Consider the following 19676-nt stretch of genomic DNA (forward strand, 5'->3'; position numbering starts at 1 on the left):
CCATGGCTTCATTTTCACTCAATCTCCGTAGCTCTCTTTCTCGATGTCGATGGCGTTTTCGCTAGAAAGCGTCTTGGGATTGCCTTGCATCACTAAAGCACTGAGGACAAGCAAGACTTTCAGGGTTGGTCATCACAGAGTCTTACTGTGATGGCAGCCACGGGGTTCCTGGTTCAGCTTCTTTGGCTCAGCCTCAGTTCACGGGGATCTTTCCAGGCCTTTCTCAAATCAGCCTTTTCCACATTTTTTTAATCAACCCACAAAGAGTGTCTCCAAACTCCTTATACACCAAAGAGCAGCTCCTTGAGCTTGTTCCTTGACATGGCCCCGTCTTCAGCATCGCGTTTCCCCTTTCTTCACCTCCTAGAAGCTGCCACATCTGCATCAGCCATAGGCACAAACAGAGCAGAAACCACCTCAACGGGCAGATCGGCACTTGCGAGCTCTAGCTCCAGTTCCAGCGTACTCAGCCAAGGTGAGTCAGGGGAAGACCAGAGATATTCTTGGCCTGCAAAGATCCTTTGGAAGGTCTCTCTCGAGGCCCAGACGCAATCCAAAAACGAGCCTCCTTCCAGGCATGGCCCGCTACTCTCTATACGCTTGGCTTTCCTTGTGGCCAACGGCTTCGAGCTGCCAAGGAGGAGGCAGCCCCCGCCCCCTGGGAAGCGGAGAACCAGCTTGCCATTTTCTCTCTGCTCGGGAAAGCTCCCAACCCTCACTTGGTGGCCTAGCTTGACCGTCCCCACAGCTTTGGCCTTTGGCCTTCATCTCCTTCTCGGGCAAAGGAGCATATCTTCAGCCAGCTCTCGCTGTGGGGTCCGTTACACTAGCTGCCCCTCTCTCGGAAACTTTGGACATGGCGAGAACACTCATTGATGCAGGACTCATCTCCTGAAAAGTCCAAAGAGATTCAGGGGCTCAGCTGAGCCAGACTGGCCCCTCTCTACCTAATCCCTGCTCCACATTGGCAGCTGCACCCACTTGGGCCTCTGGAATCCCACTCTGCTCTTCCAAGGACACTCTTCCTTTCAGTTCTAGCAGGGATTCCCATTTTCACATTTGGCTTTTTCCCCAAGCCGCACCTGAGACGGCCACCCTAAGGTCACTCACACACACACACACACACACACACACACACACACACACACACTCTCACACACCCACACACACACACACACACACACTCGCCCCCAACGCACAACACACGCACATCGACACATCCAAAGACAGATGGGATTTCAGCTAACCGAGTGTGCATACCAGCGACTTCCCTTCGGGATGATGCTGAGGGGGCTCCCAGGATGGGTTTCTCATCTGAGTTTTGTCCCAATTGTTGCAGGCCCCGGTGGAACTCCATCAGGAACCAAGGACAACCCTCGAAGTTCCAACCCAGGTACTTCTGACGCCATGGGCTCAGCACCCTGCTTCTCGTATTGCCCCGCTGCCCCCAGTTCCACTGAGCAAGGCAGTCGCGAGGGCCCCTGAGAAACCCAAGGCACAGCGGGTGCCTCGGGAGGCCCAGAGGCAGCCATGTGCCCTCAGAGTTCCACGGCTGGGGCCCTCGAGGCATTTCCCCTCCAGGTGACCATTCCAGGGCCACTGCCTGGACATCTGATTCTCCCTTTCTCCTCTTTCCAGGAGCAATGGGGACTACAGAGGCCAGTGGCACAAACAGACCTGAAAACCCCACTAAGGGAAGATCAACGGCTGGCAGCGGCATTTCCACTGGAGTTCCTCCAGGTGACGCCCGTTTCAGAGATTGCCTGAGCCCTGGCTGTCTCTTCTTGCTACCCTCCTTCTATTCTGGATAGATGTCTATCATTTGGTGGAACGCCATGTTTTTATCTGGTGTCACCTGGAGAGTAAGTCACATTAGGAAGACACGAGTTCTTAGGAATCCTGTTGGGAAGAGAAATTAGAACCCACTGGAAAACTCACAAGAGAGACCCCCAAACAAACGGAAACCAAGGCCAGAAGGCGCTGATTGCCCTTCAGTCCGCGGACTTCTCTCTCTGGAGGCAGGTGGCGTTTTCTATCCCCAGTCGATGGGGGACTGCCTGACCTCAGGACACCACTGCAGAGAAGCAAGGCTTTCCTACATGGGCAGCAGGCAAACTTGCTGTGGCTGGATACAATGTATTCCTGGCTCTCCTTGTTGCGCTCAGCCTCAGTTCGTGTCAGTCTTTCCAGACCTGGCTACAATCAGCTAGTTCATCAGTTGTGATAGAACCGTCCTATTGCAGCACCTTCCGGGGCCACCACTTATTCAGCCATTCCGTAACAGATGGGGATCTCCTCGTTTCCCCCCTGTCTGCCCCCCACCAAGGGAGCTGCTCGATTCTCCTTCGCTACCAAAGGGCTGCCTCCGCAGTTTCTCCCTTGGCATTGCCCTCTCTCCAACAGTGCATTTTCCCTTTCTTCTCCGTGTAGAAGCCGCCACATCCGCTGGAGGCACGGGGACAAACAGAGCAGAAACCACCACTAAGGGAAGATCAACAGCTGGCAGCGGCAGTTCCACTGGAGCTCCTCCAGGTGACGCCCATTTCAGAGACATCCTGGATCCTTTCTCTCTCTCTCTCTCTCTCTCTCTCTCTCTCTCTCTCTCTCTCTCTCTCTCCTGCAGCCTTGCGCTTTCATACATGTATACAGAGATACATATACAGATAGAGATAGAGATAGAGATAGAGATAGGGTTACCCGCATAGACCTATAAATACATTCCTACCTCTCTCTCTATCAAATTGCCCATTCGCTGTGTTCTTTTTCTGGTTTGACATGGAGATTCCCTTTTGGAACACACATTTCCTTATCAATCATGTTGGGAGAGAAAAATCAGAACCAAGGGAAAACACCATGAGAGAGACGAAACCCTGGGCACAAAGACGGGAAGATCCATGGCTTCATTTTCACTCAATCTCCGTAGCTCTCTTTCTCGATGTCGATGGCGTTTTCGCTAGAAAGCGTCTTGGGATTGCCTTGCATCACTAAAGCACTGAGGACAAGCAAGACTTTCAGGGTTGGTCATCACAGAGTCTTACTGTGATGGCAGCCACGGGGTTCCTGGTTCAGCTTCTTTGGCTCAGCCTCAGTTCACGGGGATCTTTCCAGGCCTTTCTCAAATCAGCCTTTTCCACATTTTTTTAATCAACCCACAAAGAGTGTCTCCAAACTCCTTATACACCAAAGAGCAGCTCCTTGAGCTTGTTCCTTGACATGGCCCCGTCTTCAGCATCGCGTTTCCCCTTTCTTCACCTCCTAGAAGCTGCCACATCTGCATCAGCCATAGGCACAAACAGAGCAGAAACCACCTCAACGGGCAGATCGGCACTTGCGAGCTCTAGCTCCAGTTCCAGCGTACTCAGCCAAGGTGAGTCAGGGGAAGACCAGAGATATTCTTGGCCTGCAAAGATCCTTTGGAAGGTCTCTCTCGAGGCCCAGACGCAATCCAAAAACGAGCCTCCTTCCAGGCATGGCCCGCTACTCTCTATACGCTTGGCTTTCCTTGTGGCCAACGGCTTCGAGCTGCCAAGGAGGAGGCAGCCCCCGCCCCCTGGGAAGCGGAGAACCAGCTTGCCATTTTCTCTCTGCTCGGGAAAGCTCCCAACCCTCACTTGGTGGCCTAGCTTGACCGTCCCCACAGCTTTGGCCTTTGGCCTTCATCTCCTTCTCGGGCAAAGGAGCATATCTTCAGCCAGCTCTCGCTGTGGGGTCCGTTACACTAGCTGCCCCTCTCTCGGAAACTTTGGACATGGCGAGAACACTCATTGATGCAGGACTCATCTCCTGAAAAGTCCAAAGAGATTCAGGGGCTCAGCTGAGCCAGACTGGCCCCTCTCTACCTAATCCCTGCTCCACATTGGCAGCTGCACCCACTTGGGCCTCTGGAATCCCACTCTGCTCTTCCAAGGACACTCTTCCTTTCAGTTCTAGCAGGGATTCCCATTTTCACATTTGGCTTTTTCCCCAAGCCGCACCTGAGACGGCCACCCTAAGGTCACTCACACACACACACACACACACACACACACACACACACACTCTCACACACCCACACACACACACACACACTCGCCCCCAACGCACAACACACGCACATCGACACATCCAAAGACAGATGGGATTTCAGCTCCCCGAGTGTGCATACCAGCGACTTCCCTTCGGGATGATGCTGAGGGGGCTCCCAGGATGGGTTTCTCATCTGAGTTTTGTCCCAATTGTTGCAGGCCCCGGTGGAACTCCATCAGGAACCAAGGACAACCCTCGAAGTTCCAACCCAGGTACTTCTGACGCCATGGGCTCAGCACCCTGCTTCTCGTATTGCCCCGCTGCCCCCAGTTCCACTGAGCAAGGCAGTCGCGAGGGCCCCTGAGAAACCCAAGGCACAGCGGGTGCCTCGGGAGGCCCAGAGGCAGCCATGTGCCCTCAGAGTTCCACGGCTGGGGCCCTCGAGGCATTTCCCCTCCAGGTGACCATTCCAGGGCCACTGCCTGGACATCTGATTCTCCCTTTCTCCTCTTTCCAGGAGCAATGGGGACTACAGAGGCCAGTGGCACAAACAGACCTGAAAACCCCACTAAGGGAAGATCAACGGCTGGCAGCGGCATTTCCACTGGAGTTCCTCCAGGTGACGCCCGTTTCAGAGATTGCCTGAGCCCTGGCTGTCTCTTCTTGCTACCCTCCTTCTATTCTGGATAGATGTCTATCATTTGGTGGAACGCCATGTTTTTATCTGGTGTCACCTGGAGAGTAAGTCACATTAGGAAGACACGAGTTCTTAGGAATCCTGTTGGGAAGAGAAATTAGAACCCACTGGAAAACTCACAAGAGAGACCCCCAAACAAACGGAAACCAAGGCCAGAAGGCGCTGATTGCCCTTCAGTCCGCGGACTTCTCTCTCTGGAGGCAGGTGGCGTTTTCTATCCCCAGTCGATGGGGGACTGCCTGACCTCAGGACACCACTGCAGAGAAGCAAGGCTTTCCTACATGGGCAGCAGGCAAACTTGCTGTGGCTGGATACAATGTATTCCTGGCTCTCCTTGTTGCGCTCAGCCTCAGTTCGTGTCAGTCTTTCCAGACCTGGCTACAATCAGCTAGTTCATCAGTTGTGATAGAACCGTCCTATTGCAGCACCTTCCGGGGCCACCACTTATTCAGCCATTCCGTAACAGATGGGGATCTCCTCGTTTCCCCCCTGTCTGCCCCCCACCAAGGGAGCTGCTCGATTCTCCTTCGCTACCAAAGGGCTGCCTCCGCAGTTTCTCCCTTGGCATTGCCCTCTCTCCAACAGTGCATTTTCCCTTTCTTCTCCGTGTAGAAGCCGCCACATCCGCTGGAGGCACGGGGACAAACAGAGCAGAAACCACCACTAAGGGAAGATCAACAGCTGGCAGCGGCAGTTCCACTGGAGCTCCTCCAGGTGACGCCCATTTCAGAGACATCCTGGATCCTTTCTCTCTCTCTCTCTCTCTCTCTCTCTCTCTCTCTCTCTCTCTCTCTCTCTCCTGCAGCCTTGCGCTTTCATACATGTATACAGAGATACATATACAGATAGAGATAGAGATAGAGATAGAGATAGGGTTACCCGCATAGACCTATAAATACATTCCTACCTCTCTCTCTATCAAATTGCCCATTCGCTGTGTTCTTTTTCTGGTTTGACATGGAGATTCCCTTTTGGAACACACATTTCCTTATCAATCATGTTGGGAGAGAAAAATCAGAACCAAGGGAAAACACCATGAGAGAGACGAAACCCTGGGCACAAAGACGGGAAGATCCATGGCTTCATTTTCACTCAATCTCCGTAGCTCTCTTTCTCGATGTCGATGGCGTTTTCGCTAGAAAGCGTCTTGGGATTGCCTTGCATCACTAAAGCACTGAGGACAAGCAAGACTTTCAGGGTTGGTCATCACAGAGTCTTACTGTGATGGCAGCCACGGGGTTCCTGGTTCAGCTTCTTTGGCTCAGCCTCAGTTCACGGGGATCTTTCCAGGCCTTTCTCAAATCAGCCTTTTCCACATTTTTTTAATCAACCCACAAAGAGTGTCTCCAAACTCCTTATACACCAAAGAGCAGCTCCTTGAGCTTGTTCCTTGACATGGCCCCGTCTTCAGCATCGCGTTTCCCCTTTCTTCACCTCCTAGAAGCTGCCACATCTGCATCAGCCATAGGCACAAACAGAGCAGAAACCACCACTAAGGGAAGATCAACAGCTGGCAGCGGCAGTTCCACTGGAGCTCCTCCAGGTGACGCCCATTTCAGAGACATCCTGGATCCTTTCTCTCTCTCTCTCCTGCAGCCTTGCGCTTTCATACATGTATACAGAGATACATATACAGATAGAGATAGAGATAGGGTTACCCGCATAGACCTATAAATACATTCCTACCTCTCTCTCTATCAAATTGCCCATTCGCTGTGTTCTTTTTCTGGTTTGACATGGAGATTCCCTTTTGGAACACACATTTCCTTATCAATCATGTTGGGAGAGAAAAATCAGAACCAAGGGAAAACACCATGAGAGAGACGAAACCCTGGGCACAAAGACGGGAAGATCCATGGCTTCATTTTCACTCAATCTCCGTAGCTCTCTTTCTCGATGTCGATGGCGTTTTCGCTAGAAAGCGTCTTGGGATTGCCTTGCATCACTAAAGCACTGAGGACAAGCAAGACTTTCAGGGTTGGTCATCACAGAGTCTTACTGTGATGGCAGCCACGGGGTTCCTGGTTCAGCTTCTTTGGCTCAGCCTCAGTTCGTGTCAGTCTTTCCAGACCTGGCTACAATCAGCTAGTTCATCAGTTGTGATAGAACCGTCCTATTGCAGCACCTTCCGGGGCCACCACTTATTCAGCCATTCCGTAACAGATGGGGATCTCCTCGTTTCCCCCCTGTCTGCCCCCCACCAAGGGAGCTGCTCGATTCTCCTTCGCTACCAAAGGGCTGCCTCCGCAGTTTCTCCCTTGGCATTGCCCTCTCTCCAACAGTGCATTTTCCCTTTCTTCTCCGTGTAGAAGCCGCCACATCCGCTGGAGGCACGGGGACAAACAGAGCAGAAACCACCTCAACGGGCAGATCGGCACTTGCGAGCTCTAGCTCCAGTTCCAGCGTACTCAGCCAAGGTGAGTCAGGGGAAGACCAGAGATATTCTTGGCCTGCAAAGATCCTTTGGAAGGTCTCTCTCGAGGCCCAGACGCAATCCAAAAACGAGCCTCCTTCCAGGCATGGCCCGCTACTCTCTATACGCTTGGCTTTCCTTGTGGCCAACGGCTTCGAGCTGCCAAGGAGGAGGCAGCCCCCGCCCCCTGGGAAGCGGAGAACCAGCTTGCCATTTTCTCTCTGCTCGGGAAAGCTCCCAACCCTCACTTGGTGGCCTAGCTTGACCGTCCCCACATCTTTGGCCTTTGGCCTTCATCTCCTTCTCGGGCAAAGGAGCATATCTTCAGCCAGCTCTCGCTGTGGGGTCCGTTACACTAGCTGCCCCTCTCTCGGAAACTTTGGACATGGCGAGAACACTCATTGATGCAGGACTCATCTCCTGAAAAGTCCAAAGAGATTCAGGGGCTCAGCTGAGCCAGACTGGCCCCTCTCTACCTAATCCCTGCTCCACATTGGCAGCTGCACCCACTTGGGCCTCTGGAATCCCACTCTGCTCTTCCAAGGACACTCTTCCTTTCAGTTCTAGCAGGGATTCCCATTTTCACATTTGGCTTTTTCCCCAAGCCGCACCTGAGACGGCCACCCTAAGGTCACTCACACACACACACACACACACACACACACACACACACACACACTCTCACACACCCACACACACACACACACACTCGCCCCCAACGCACAACACACGCACATCGACACATCCAAAGACAGATGGGATTTCAGCTAACCGAGTGTGCATACCAGCGACTTCCCTTCGGGATGATGCTGAGGGGGCTCCCAGGATGGGTTTCTCATCTGAGTTTTGTCCCAATTGTTGCAGGCCCCGGTGGAACTCCATCAGGAACCAAGGACAACCCTCGAAGTTCCAACCCAGGTACTTCTGACGCCATGGGCTCAGCACCCTGCTTCTCGTATTGCCCCGCTGCCCCCAGTTCCACTGAGCAAGGCAGTCGCGAGGGCCCCTGAGAAACCCAAGGCACAGCGGGTGCCTCGGGAGGCCCAGAGGCAGCCATGTGCCCTCAGAGTTCCACGGCTGGGGCCCTCGAGGCATTTCCCCTCCAGGTGACCATTCCAGGGCCACTGCCTGGACATCTGATTCTCCCTTTCTCCTCTTTCCAGGAGCAATGGGGACTACAGAGGCCAGTGGCACAAACAGACCTGAAAACCCCACTAAGGGAAGATCAACGGCTGGCAGCGGCATTTCCACTGGAGTTCCTCCAGGTGACGCCCGTTTCAGAGATTGCCTGAGCCCTGGCTGTCTCTTCTTGCTACCCTCCTTCTATTCTGGATAGATGTCTATCATTTGGTGGAACGCCATGTTTTTATCTGGTGTCACCTGGAGAGTAAGTCACATTAGGAAGACACGAGTTCTTAGGAATCCTGTTGGGAAGAGAAATTAGAACCCACTGGAAAACTCACAAGAGAGACCCCCAAACAAACGGAAACCAAGGCCAGAAGGCGCTGATTGCCCTTCAGTCCGCGGACTTCTCTCTCTGGAGGCAGGTGGCGTTTTCTATCCCCAGTCGATGGGGGACTGCCTGACCTCAGGACACCACTGCAGAGAAGCAAGGCTTTCCTACATGGGCAGCAGGCAAACTTGCTGTGGCTGGATACAATGTATTCCTGGCTCTCCTTGTTGCGCTCAGCCTCAGTTCGTGTCAGTCTTTCCAGACCTGGCTACAATCAGCTAGTTCATCAGTTGTGATAGAACCGTCCTATTGCAGCACCTTCCGGGGCCACCACTTATTCAGCCATTCCGTAACAGATGGGGATCTCCTCGTTTCCCCCCTGTCTGCCCCCCACCAAGGGAGCTGCTCGATTCTCCTTCGCTACCAAAGGGCTGCCTCCGCAGTTTCTCCCTTGGCATTGCCCTCTCTCCAACAGTGCATTTTCCCTTTCTTCTCCGTGTAGAAGCCGCCACATCCGCTGGAGGCACGGGGACAAACAGAGCAGAAACCACCACTAAGGGAAGATCAACAGCTGGCAGCGGCAGTTCCACTGGAGCTCCTCCAGGTGACGCCCATTTCAGAGACATCCTGGATCCTTTCTCTCTCTCTCTCTCTCTCTCTCTCTCTCTCTCTCTCTCTCTCTCTCCTGCAGCCTTGCGCTTTCATACATGTATACAGAGATACATATACAGATAGAGATAGAGATAGAGATAGAGATAGGGTTACCCGCATAGACCTATAAATACATTCCTACCTCTCTCTCTATCAAATTGCCCATTCGCTGTGTTCTTTTTCTGGTTTGACATGGAGATTCCCTTTTGGAACACACATTTCCTTATCAATCATGTTGGGAGAGAAAAATCAGAACCAAGGGAAAACACCATGAGAGAGACGAAACCCTGGGCACAAAGACGGGAAGATCCATGGCTTCATTTTCACTCAATCTCCGTAGCTCTCTTTCTCGATGTCGATGGCGTTTTCGCTAGAAAGCGTCTTGGGATTGCCTTGCATCACTAAAGCACTGAGGACAAGCAAGACTTTCAGGGTTGGTCATCACAGAGTCTTACTGTGATGGCAGCCACGGGGTTCCTGGTTCAGCTTCTTTGGCTCAGCCTCAGTTCACGGGGATCTTTCCAGGCCTTTCTCAAATCAGCCTTTTCCACATTTTTTTAATCAACCCACAAAGAGTGTCTCCAAACTCCTTATACACCAAAGAGCAGCTCCTTGAGCTTGTTCCTTGACATGGCCCCGTCTTCAGCATCGCGTTTCCCCTTTCTTCACCTCCTAGAAGCTGCCACATCTGCATCAGCCATAGGCACAAACAGAGCAGAAACCACCTCAACGGGCAGATCGGCACTTGCGAGCTCTAGCTCCAGTTCCAGCGTACTCAGCCAAGGTGAGTCAGGGGAAGACCAGAGATATTCTTGGCCTGCAAAGATCCTTTGGAAGGTCTCTCTCGAGGCCCAGACGCAATCCAAAAACGAGCCTCCTTCCAGGCATGGCCCGCTACTCTCTATACGCTTGGCTTTCCTTGTGGCCAACGGCTTCGAGCTGCCAAGGAGGAGGCAGCCCCCGCCCCCTGGGAAGCGGAGAACCAGCTTGCCATTTTCTCTCTGCTCGGGAAAGCTCCCAACCCTCACTTGGTGGCCTAGCTTGACCGTCCCCACAGCTTTGGCCTTTGGCCTTCATCTCCTTCTCGGGCAAAGGAGCATATCTTCAGCCAGCTCTCGCTGTGGGGTCCGTTACACTAGCTGCCCCTCTCTCGGAAACTTTGGACATGGCGAGAACACTCATTGATGCAGGACTCATCTCCTGAAAAGTCCAAAGAGATTCAGGGGCTCAGCTGAGCCAGACTGGCCCCTCTCTACCTAATCCCTGCTCCACATTGGCAGCTGCACCCACTTGGGCCTCTGGAATCCCACTCTGCTCTTCCAAGGACACTCTTCCTTTCAGTTCTAGCAGGGATTCCCATTTTCACATTTGGCTTTTTCCCCAAGCCGCACCTGAGACCGCCACCCTAAGGTCACTCACACACACACACACACACACACACACACACACACACACACACACACTCTCACACACCCACACACACACACACACACACACTCGCCCCCAACGCACAACACACGCACATCGACACATCCAAAGACAGATGGGATTTCAGCTAACCGAGTGTGCATACCAGCGACTTCCCTTCGGGATGATGCTGAAAGCTGCCCCTCTCTCGGAAACTTTGGACATGGCGAGAACACTCATTGATGCAGGACTCATCTCCTGAAAAGTCCAAAGAGATTCAGGGGCTCAGCTGAGCCAGACTGGCCCCTCTCTACCTAATCCCTGCTCCACATTGGCAGCTGCACCCACTTGGGCCTCTGGAATCCCACTCTGCTCTTCCAAGGACACTCTTCCTTTCAGTTCTAGCAGGGATTCCCATTTTCACATTTGGCTTTTTCCCCAAGCCGCACCTGAGACCGCCACCCTAAGGTCACTCACACACACACACCACACACACACACACACACACACACACACACACACACACACCACACACACACACACACACACTCGCCCCCAACGCACAACACACGCACATCGACACATCCAAAGACAGATGGGATTTCAGCTAACCGAGTGTGCATACCAGCGACTTCCCTTCGGGATGATGCTGAGGGGGCTCCCAGGATGGGTTTCTCATCTGAGTTTTGTCCCAATTGTTGCAGGCCCCGGTGGAACTCCATCAGGAACCAAGGACAACCCTCGAAGTTCCAACCCAGGTACTTCTGACGCCATGGGCTCAGCACCCTGCTTCTCGTATTGCCCCGCTGCCCCCAGTTCCACTGAGCAAGGCAGTCGCGAGGGCCCCTGAGAAACCCAAGGCACAGCGGGTGCCTCGGGAGGCCCAGAGGCAGCCATGTGCCCTCAGAGTTCCACGGCTGGGGCCCTCGAGGCATTTCCCCTCCAGGTGACCATTCCAGGGCCACTGCCTGGACATCTGATTCTCCCTTTCTCCTCTTTCCAGGAGCAATGGGGACTACAGAGGCCAGTGGCACAAACAGACCTGAAAACCCCACTAAGGGAAGATCAACGGCTGGCAGCGGCATTTCCACTGGAGTTCCTCCAGGTGACGCCCGTTTCAGAGATTGCCTGAGCCCTGGCTGTCTCTTCTTGCTACCCTCCTTCTATTCTGGATAGATGTCTATCATTTGGTGGAACGCCATGTTTTTATCTGGTGTCACCTGGAGAGTAAGTCACATTAGGAAGACACGAGTTCTTAGGAATCCTGTTGGGAAGAGAAATTAGAACCCACTGGAAAACTCACAAGAGAGACCCCCAAACAAACGGAAACCAAGGCCAGAAGGCGCTGATTGCCCTTCAGTCCGCGGACTTCTCTCTCTGGAGGCAGGTGGCGTTTTCTATCCCCAGTCGATGGGGGACTGCCTGACCTCAGGACACCACTGCAGAGAAGCAAGGCTTTCCTACATGGGCAGCAGGCAAACTTGCTGTGGCTGGATACAATGTATTCCTGGCTCTCCTTGTTGCGCTCAGCCTCAGTTCGTGTCAGTCTTTCCAGACCTGGCTACAATCAGCTAGTTCATCAGTTGTGATAGAACCGTCCTATTGCAGCACCTTCCGGGGCCACCACTTATTCAGCCATTCCGTAACAGATGGGGATCTCCTCGTTTCCCCCCTGTCTGCCCCCCACCAAGGGAGCTGCTCGATTCTCCTTCGCTACCAAAGGGCTGCCTCCGCAGTTTCTCCCTTGGCATTGCCCTCTCTCCAACAGTGCATTTTCCCTTTCTTCTCCGTGTAGAAGCCGCCACATCCGCTGGAGGCACGGGGACAAACAGAGCAGAAACCACCACTAAGGGAAGATCAACAGCTGGCAGCGGCAGTTCCACTGGAGCTCCTCCAGGTGACGCCCATTTCAGAGACATCCTGGATCCTTTCTCTCTCTCTCTCTCTCTCTCTCTCTCTCTCTCTCTCTCTCTCTCTCTCTCCTGCAGCCTTGCGCTTTCATACATGTATACAGAGATACATATACAGATAGAGATAGAGATAGAGATAGAGATAGGGTTACCCGCATAGACCTATAAATACATTCCTACCTCTCTCTCTATCAAATTGCCCATTCGCTGTGTTCTTTTTCTGGTTTGACATGGAGATTCCCTTTTGGAACACACATTTCCTTATCAATCATGTTGGGAGAGAAAAATCAGAACCAAGGGAAAACACCATGAGAGAGACGAAACCCTGGGCACAAAGACGGGAAGATCCATGGCTTCATTTTCACTCAATCTCCGTAGCTCTCTTTCTCGATGTCGATGGCGTTTTCGCTAGAAAGCGTCTTGGGATTGCCTTGCATCACTAAAGCACTGAGGACAAGCAAGACTTTCAGGGTTGGTCATCACAGAGTCTTACTGTGATGGCAGCCACGGGGTTCCTGGTTCAGCTTCTTTGGCTCAGCCTCAGTTCACGGGGATCTTTCCAGGCCTTTCTCAAATCAGCCTTTTCCACATTTTTTTAATCAACCCACAAAGAGTGTCTCCAAACTCCTTATACACCAAAGAGCAGCTCCTTGAGCTTGTTCCTTGACATGGCCCCGTCTTCAGCATCGCGTTTCCCCTTTCTTCACCTCCTAGAAGCTGCCACATCTGCATCAGCCATAGGCACAAACAGAGCAGAAACCACCTCAACGGGCAGATCGGCACTTGCGAGCTCTAGCTCCAGTTCCAGCGTACTCAGCCAAGGTGAGTCAGGGGAAGACCAGAGATATTCTTGGCCTGCAAAGATCCTTTGGAAGGTCTCTCTCGAGGCCCAGACGCAATCCAAAAACGAGCCTCCTTCCAGGCATGGCCCGCTACTCTCTATACGCTTGGCTTTCCTTGTGGCCAACGGCTTCGAGCTGCCAAGGAGGAGGCAGCCCCCGCCCCCTGGGAAGCGGAGAACCAGCTTGCCATTTTCTCTCTGCTCGGGAAAGCTCCCAACCCTCACTTGGTGGCCTAGCTTGACCGTCCCCACAGCTTTGGCCTTTGGCCTTCATCTCCTTCTCGGGCAAAGGAGCATATCTTCAGCCAGCTCTCGCTGTGGGGTCCGTTACACTAGCTGCCCCTCTCTCGGAAACTTTGGACATGGCGAGAACACTCATTGATGCAGGACTCATCTCCTGAAAAGTCCAAAGAGATTCAGGGGCTCAGCTGAGCCAGACTGGCCCCTCTCTACCTAATCCCTGCTCCACATTGGCAGCTGCACCCACTTGGGCCTCTGGAATCCCACTCTGCTCTTCCAAGGACACTCTTCCTTTCAGTTCTAGCAGGGATTCCCATTTTCACATTTGGCTTTTTCCCCAAGCCGCACCTGAGACGGCCACCCTAAGGTCACTCACACACACACACACACACACACACACACACACACACACACACACTCTCACACACCCACACACACACACACACACTCGCCCCCAACGCACAACACACGCACATCGACACATCCAAAGACAGATGGGATTTCAGCTAACCGAGTGTGCATACCAGCGACTTCCCTTCGGGATGATGCTGAGGGGGCTCCCAGGATGGGTTTCTCATCTGAGTTTTGTCCCAATTGTTGCAGGCCCCGGTGGAACTCCATCAGGAACCAAGGACAACCCTCGAAGTTCCAACCCAGGTACTTCTGACGCCATGGGCTCAGCACCCTGCTTCTCGTATTGCCCCGCTGCCCCCAGTTCCACTGAGCAAGGCAGTCGCGAGGGCCCCTGAGAAACCCAAGGCACAGCGGGTGCCTCGGGAGGCCCAGAGGCAGCCATGTGCCCTCAGAGTTCCACGGCTGGGGCCCTCGAGGCATTTCCCCTCCAGGTGACCATTCCAGGGCCACTGCCTGGACATCTGATTCTCCCTTTCTCCTCTTTCCAGGAGCAATGGGGACTACAGAGGCCAGTGGCACAAACAGACCTGAAAACCCCACTAAGGGAAGATCAACGGCTGGCAGCGGCATTTCCACTGGAGTTCCTCCAGGTGACGCCCGTTTCAGAGATTGCCTGAGCCCTGGCTGTCTCTTCTTGCTACCCTCCTTCTATTCTGGATAGATGTCTATCATTTGGTGGAACGCCATGTTTTTATCTGGTGTCACCTGGAGAGTAAGTCACATTAGGAAGACACGAGTTCTTAGGAATCCTGTTGGGAAGAGAAATTAGAACCCACTGGAAAACTCACAAGAGAGACCCCCAAACAAACGGAAACCAAGGCCAGAAGGCGCTGATTGCCCTTCAGTCCGCGGACTTCTCTCTCTGGAGGCAGGTGGCGTTTTCTATCCCCAGTCGATGGGGGACTGCCTGACCTCAGGACACCACTGCAGAGAAGCAAGGCTTTCCTACATGGGCAGCAGGCAAACTTGCTGTGGCTGGATACAATGTATTCCTGGCTCTCCTTGTTGCGCTCAGCCTCAGTTCGTGTCAGTCTTTCCAGACCTGGCTACAATCAGCTAGTTCATCAGTTGTGATAGAACCGTCCTATTGCAGCACCTTCCGGGGCCACCACTTATTCAGCCATTCCGTAACAGATGGGGATCTCCTCGTTTCCCCCCTGTCTGCCCCCCACCAAGGGAGCTGCTCGATTCTCCTTCGCTACCAAAGGGCTGCCTCCGCAGTTTCTCCCTTGGCATTGCCCTCTCTCCAACAGTGCATTTTCCCTTTCTTCTCCGTGTAGAAGCCGCCACATCCGCTGGAGGCACGGGGACAAACAGAGCAGAAACCACCACTAAGGGAAGATCAACAGCTGGCAGCGGCAGTTCCACTGGAGCTCCTCCAGGTGACGCCCATTTCAGAGACATCCTGGATCCTTTCTCTCTCTCTCTCTCTCTCTCTCTCTCTCTCTCTCTCTCTCTCTCTCTCTCTCTCCTGCAGCCTTGCGCTTTCATACATGTATACAGAGATACATATACAGATAGAGATAGAGATAGAGATAGAGATAGGGTTACCCGCATAGACCTATAAATACATTCCTACCTCTCTCTCTATCAAATTGCCCATTCGCTGTGTTCTTTTTCTGGTTTGACATGGAGATTCCCTTTTGGAACACACATTTCCTTATCAATCATGTTGGGAGAGAAAAATCAGAACCAAGGGAAAACACCATGAGAGAGACGAAACCCTGGGCACAAAGACGGGAAGATCCATGGCTTCATTTTCACTCAATCTCCGTAGCTCTCTTTCTCGATGTCGATGGCGTTTTCGCTAGAAAGCGTCTTGGGATTGCCTTGCATCACTAAAGCACTGAGGACAAGCAAGACTTTCAGGGTTGGTCATCACAGAGTCTTACTGTGATGGCAGCCACGGGGTTCCTGGTTCAGCTTCTTTGGCTCAGCCTCAGTTCACGGGGATCTTTCCAGGCCTTTCTCAAATCAGCCTTTTCCACATTTTTTTAATCAACCCACAAAGAGTGTCTCCAAACTCCTTATACACCAAAGAGCAGCTCCTTGAGCTTGTTCCTTGACATGGCCCCGTCTTCAGCATCGCGTTTCCCCTTTCTTCACCTCCTAGAAGCTGCCACATCTGCATCAGCCATAGGCACAAACAGAGCAGAAACCACCTCAACGGGCAGATCGGCACTTGCGAGCTCTAGCTCCAGTTCCAGCGTACTCAGCCAAGGTGAGTCAGGGGAAGACCAGAGATATTCTTGGCCTGCAAAGATCCTTTGGAAGGTCTCTCTCGAGGCCCAGACGCAATCCAAAAACGAGCCTCCTTCCAGGCATGGCCCGCTACTCTCTATACGCTTGGCTTTCCTTGTGGCCAACGGCTTCGAGCTGCCAAGGAGGAGGCAGCCCCCGCCCCCTGGGAAGCGGAGAACCAGCTTGCCATTTTCTCTCTGCTCGGGAAAGCTCCCAACCCTCACTTGCTGGCCTAGCTTGACCGTCCCCACAGCTTTGGCCTTTGGCCTTCATCTCCTTCTCGGGCAAAGGAGCATATCTTCAGCCAGCTCTCGCTGTGGGGTCCGTTACACTAGCTGCCCCTCTCTCGGAAACTTTGGACATGGCGAGAACACTCATTGATGCAGGACTCATCTCCTGAAAAGTCCAAAGAGATTCAGGGGCTCAGCTGAGCCAGACTGGCCCCTCTCTACCTAATCCCTGCTCCACATTGGCAGCTGCACCCACTTGGGCCTCTGGAATCCCACTCTGCTCTTCCAAGGACACTCTTCCTTTCAGTTCTAGCAGGGATTCCCATTTTCACATTTGGCTTTTTCCCCAAGCCGCACCTGAGACCGCCACCCTAAGGTCACTCACACACACACACACACACACACACACACACACACACACACTCTCACACACCCACACACACACACACACACACTCGCCCCCAACGCACAACACACGCACATCGACACATCCAAAGACAGATGGGATTTCAGCTAACCGAGTGTGCATACCAGCGACTTCCCTTCGGGATGATGCTGAGGGGGCTCCCAGGATGGGTTTCTCATCTGAGTTTTGTCCCAATTGTTGCAGGCCCCGGTGGAACTCCATCAGGAACCAAGGACAACCCTCGAAGTTCCAACCCAGGTACTTCTGACGCCATGGGCTCAGCACCCTGCTTCTCGTATTGCCCCGCTGCCCCCAGTTCCACTGAGCAAGGCAGTCGCGAGGGCCCCTGAGAAACCCAAGGCACAGCGGGTGCCTCGGGAGGCCCAGAGGCAGCCATGTGCCCTCAGACTTCCACGGCTGGGGCCCTCGAGGCATTTCCCCTCCAGGTGACCATTCCAGGGCCACTGCCTGGACATCTGATTCTCCCTTTCTCCTCTTTCCAGGAGCAATGGGGACTACAGAGGCCAGTGGCACAAACAGACCTGAAAACCCCACTAAGGGAAGATCAACGGCTGGCAGCGGCATTTCCACTGGAGTTCCTCCAGGTGACGCCCGTTTCAGAGATTGCCTGAGCCCTGGCTGTCTCTTCTTGCTACCCTCCTTCTATTCTGGATAGATGTCTATCATTTGGTGGAACGCCATGTTTTTATCTGGTGTCACCTGGAGAGTAAGTCACATTAGGAAGACACGAGTTCTTAGGAATCCTGTTGGGAAGAGAAATTAGAACCCACTAGAAAACTCACAAGAGAGACCCCCAAACAAACGGAAACCAAGGCCAGAAGGCGCTGATTGCCCTTCAGTCCGCGGACTTCTCTCTCTGGAGGCAGGTGGCGTTTTCTATCCCCAGTCGATGGGGGACTGCCTGACCTCAGGACACCACTGCAGAGAAGCAAGGCTTTCCTACATGGGCAGCAGGCAAACTTGCTGTGGCTGGATACAATGTATTCCTGGCTCTCCTTGTTGCGCTCAGCCTCAGTTCGTGTCAGTCTTTCCAGACCTGGCTACAATCAGCTAGTTCATCAGTTGTGATAGAACCGTCCTATTGCAGCACCTTCCGGGGCCACCATTTATTCAGCCATTCCGTAACAGATGGGGATCTCCTCGTTTCCCCCCTGTCTGCCCCCCACCAAGGGAGCTGCTCGATTCTCCTTCGCTACCAAAGGGCTGCCTCCGCAGTTTCTCCCTTGGCATTGCCCTCTCTCCAACAGTGCATTTTCCCTTTCTTCTCCGTGTAGAAGCCGCCACATCCGCTGGAGGCACGGGGACAAACAGAGCAGAAACCACCACTAAGGGAAGATCAACAGCTGGCAGCGGCAGTTCCACTGGAGCTCCTCCAGGTGACGCCCATTTCAGAGACATCCTGGATCCTTTCTCTCTCTCTCTCTCTCTCTCTCTCTCTCTCTCTCTCTCCTGCAGCCTTGCGCTTTCATACATGTATACAGAGATACATATACAGATAGAGATAGAGATAGAGATAGAGATAGGGTTACCCGCATAGACCTATAAATACATTCCTACCTCTCTCTCTATCAAATTGCCCATTCGCTGTGTTCTTTTTCTGGTTTGACATGGAGATTCCCTTTTGGAACACACATTTCCTTATCAATCATGTTGGGAGAGAAAAATCAGAACCAAGGGAAAACACCATGAGAGAGACGAAACCCTGGGCACAAAGACGGGAAGATCCATGGCTTCATTTTCACTCAATCTCCGTAGCTCTCTTTCTCGATGTCGATGGCGTTTTCGCTAGAAAGCGTCTTGGGATTGCCTTGCATCACTAAAGCACTGAGGACAAGCAAGACTTTCAGGGTTGGTCATCACAGAGTCTTACTGTGATGGCAGCCACGGGGTTCCTGGTTCAGCTTCTTTGGCTCAGCCTCAGTTCACGGGGATCTTTCCAGGCCTTTCTCAAATCAGCCTTTTCCACATTTTTTTAATCAACCCACAAAGAGTGTCTCCAAACTCCTTATACACCAAAGAGCAGCTCCTTGAGCTTGTTCCTTGACATGGCCCCGTCTTCAGCATCGCGTTTCCCCTTTCTTCACCTCCTAGAAGCTGCCACATCTGCATCAGCCATAGGCACAAATAGAGCAGAAACCACCTCAACGGGCAGATCGGCACTTGCGAGCTCTAGCTCCAGTTCCAGCGTACTCAGCCAAGGTGAGTCACGGGGAGACCAGAGATCTTCTGGGCCCTGTGAATGGCTTGCTCACTTTCTAAATCCAAGCCAGAATCCAACCTCTTTGAGCCCACTGCATGCTAATCTCTGCACTGTGGCTTCTCCATAAGCTCAAGTAGGGATCACTTTCTGCTGTTTTAACTTGTTGTTTCCTTGACCTTTGGCCTTTGGCCTTCTTCTTGACGAGGGAGCAGAGGGGAAGCCTTCCCTTCCTCAGGGCTTCACTGAAATTGCTATGTCTTTCATGGGAACTCTGTATGTTTCAAAGGTGCCGATTGAAGTAGGATCCATTTCGTAAGGACGCTAAAAATATGGGGCTGGCCAGCTGAGCCTCTTTGGTCTTGTTCTCCATTCTTTTTCCTCCACATTTGATCTCTGCCCCCTCCTTTCCTCTATGTTCCACTTGCATCCCACTCTCCTTTTCCAAGGCCACTCTTCTTTTCAATCCCTCCAATGAGTCCTCTTTTCACATTTTCCTATTTTCCTCGAGACATACAGACCCTATATGCAAGCACAAAAGCTGACCCAC

At 52.9% G+C, this 19676-nt stretch overlaps 1 protein-coding gene across 50 annotated transcripts in view; it reads left to right on the forward strand.

Moving 5' to 3' along the window:
* Window positions 1–19676, forward strand: part of LOC127564606 (apomucin-like) — a 51977-nt gene that overhangs the window by 8050 nt on the left and 24251 nt on the right. For 7 of the 50 annotated variants that reach the window (XM_052001280.1, XM_052001277.1, XM_052001259.1 and 4 more), the window contains 22 exons: window positions 1639–1740; window positions 2431–2532; window positions 3260–3367; window positions 4224–4277; window positions 4523–4624; window positions 7012–7119; window positions 7980–8033; window positions 8279–8380; window positions 9071–9172; window positions 9896–10003; window positions 11331–11384; window positions 11630–11731; window positions 12422–12523; window positions 13251–13358; window positions 14221–14274; window positions 14520–14621; window positions 15312–15413; window positions 16145–16252; window positions 17113–17166; window positions 17412–17513; window positions 18204–18305; window positions 19021–19128. In XM_052001280.1, coding sequence (XP_051857240.1) covers window positions 1639–1740; window positions 2431–2532; window positions 3260–3367; window positions 4224–4277; window positions 4523–4624; window positions 7012–7119; window positions 7980–8033; window positions 8279–8380; window positions 9071–9172; window positions 9896–10003; window positions 11331–11384; window positions 11630–11731; window positions 12422–12523; window positions 13251–13358; window positions 14221–14274; window positions 14520–14621; window positions 15312–15413; window positions 16145–16252; window positions 17113–17166; window positions 17412–17513; window positions 18204–18305; window positions 19021–19128 — 2040 coding nt within the window. Of the gene's footprint in view, window positions 1–367; window positions 476–1339; window positions 1394–1638; window positions 1741–2430; window positions 2533–3259; window positions 3368–4223; window positions 4278–4522; window positions 4625–5314; window positions 5417–6143; window positions 6246–7011; window positions 7120–7979; window positions 8034–8278; window positions 8381–9070; window positions 9173–9895; window positions 10004–11330; window positions 11385–11629; window positions 11732–12421; window positions 12524–13250; window positions 13359–14220; window positions 14275–14519; window positions 14622–15311; window positions 15414–16144; window positions 16253–17112; window positions 17167–17411; window positions 17514–18203; window positions 18306–19020; window positions 19129–19676 lie in introns of all 50 variants that reach the window. The other 43 variants (XM_052001278.1, XM_052001241.1, XM_052001245.1 and 40 more) reach the window with 38 other exon arrangements.

Source organism: Antechinus flavipes, chromosome 5, assembly GCF_016432865.1.
Source record: "Antechinus flavipes isolate AdamAnt ecotype Samford, QLD, Australia chromosome 5, AdamAnt_v2, whole genome shotgun sequence".
Classification (NCBI taxonomy): Eukaryota; Metazoa; Chordata; class Mammalia; order Dasyuromorphia; family Dasyuridae; genus Antechinus; species Antechinus flavipes.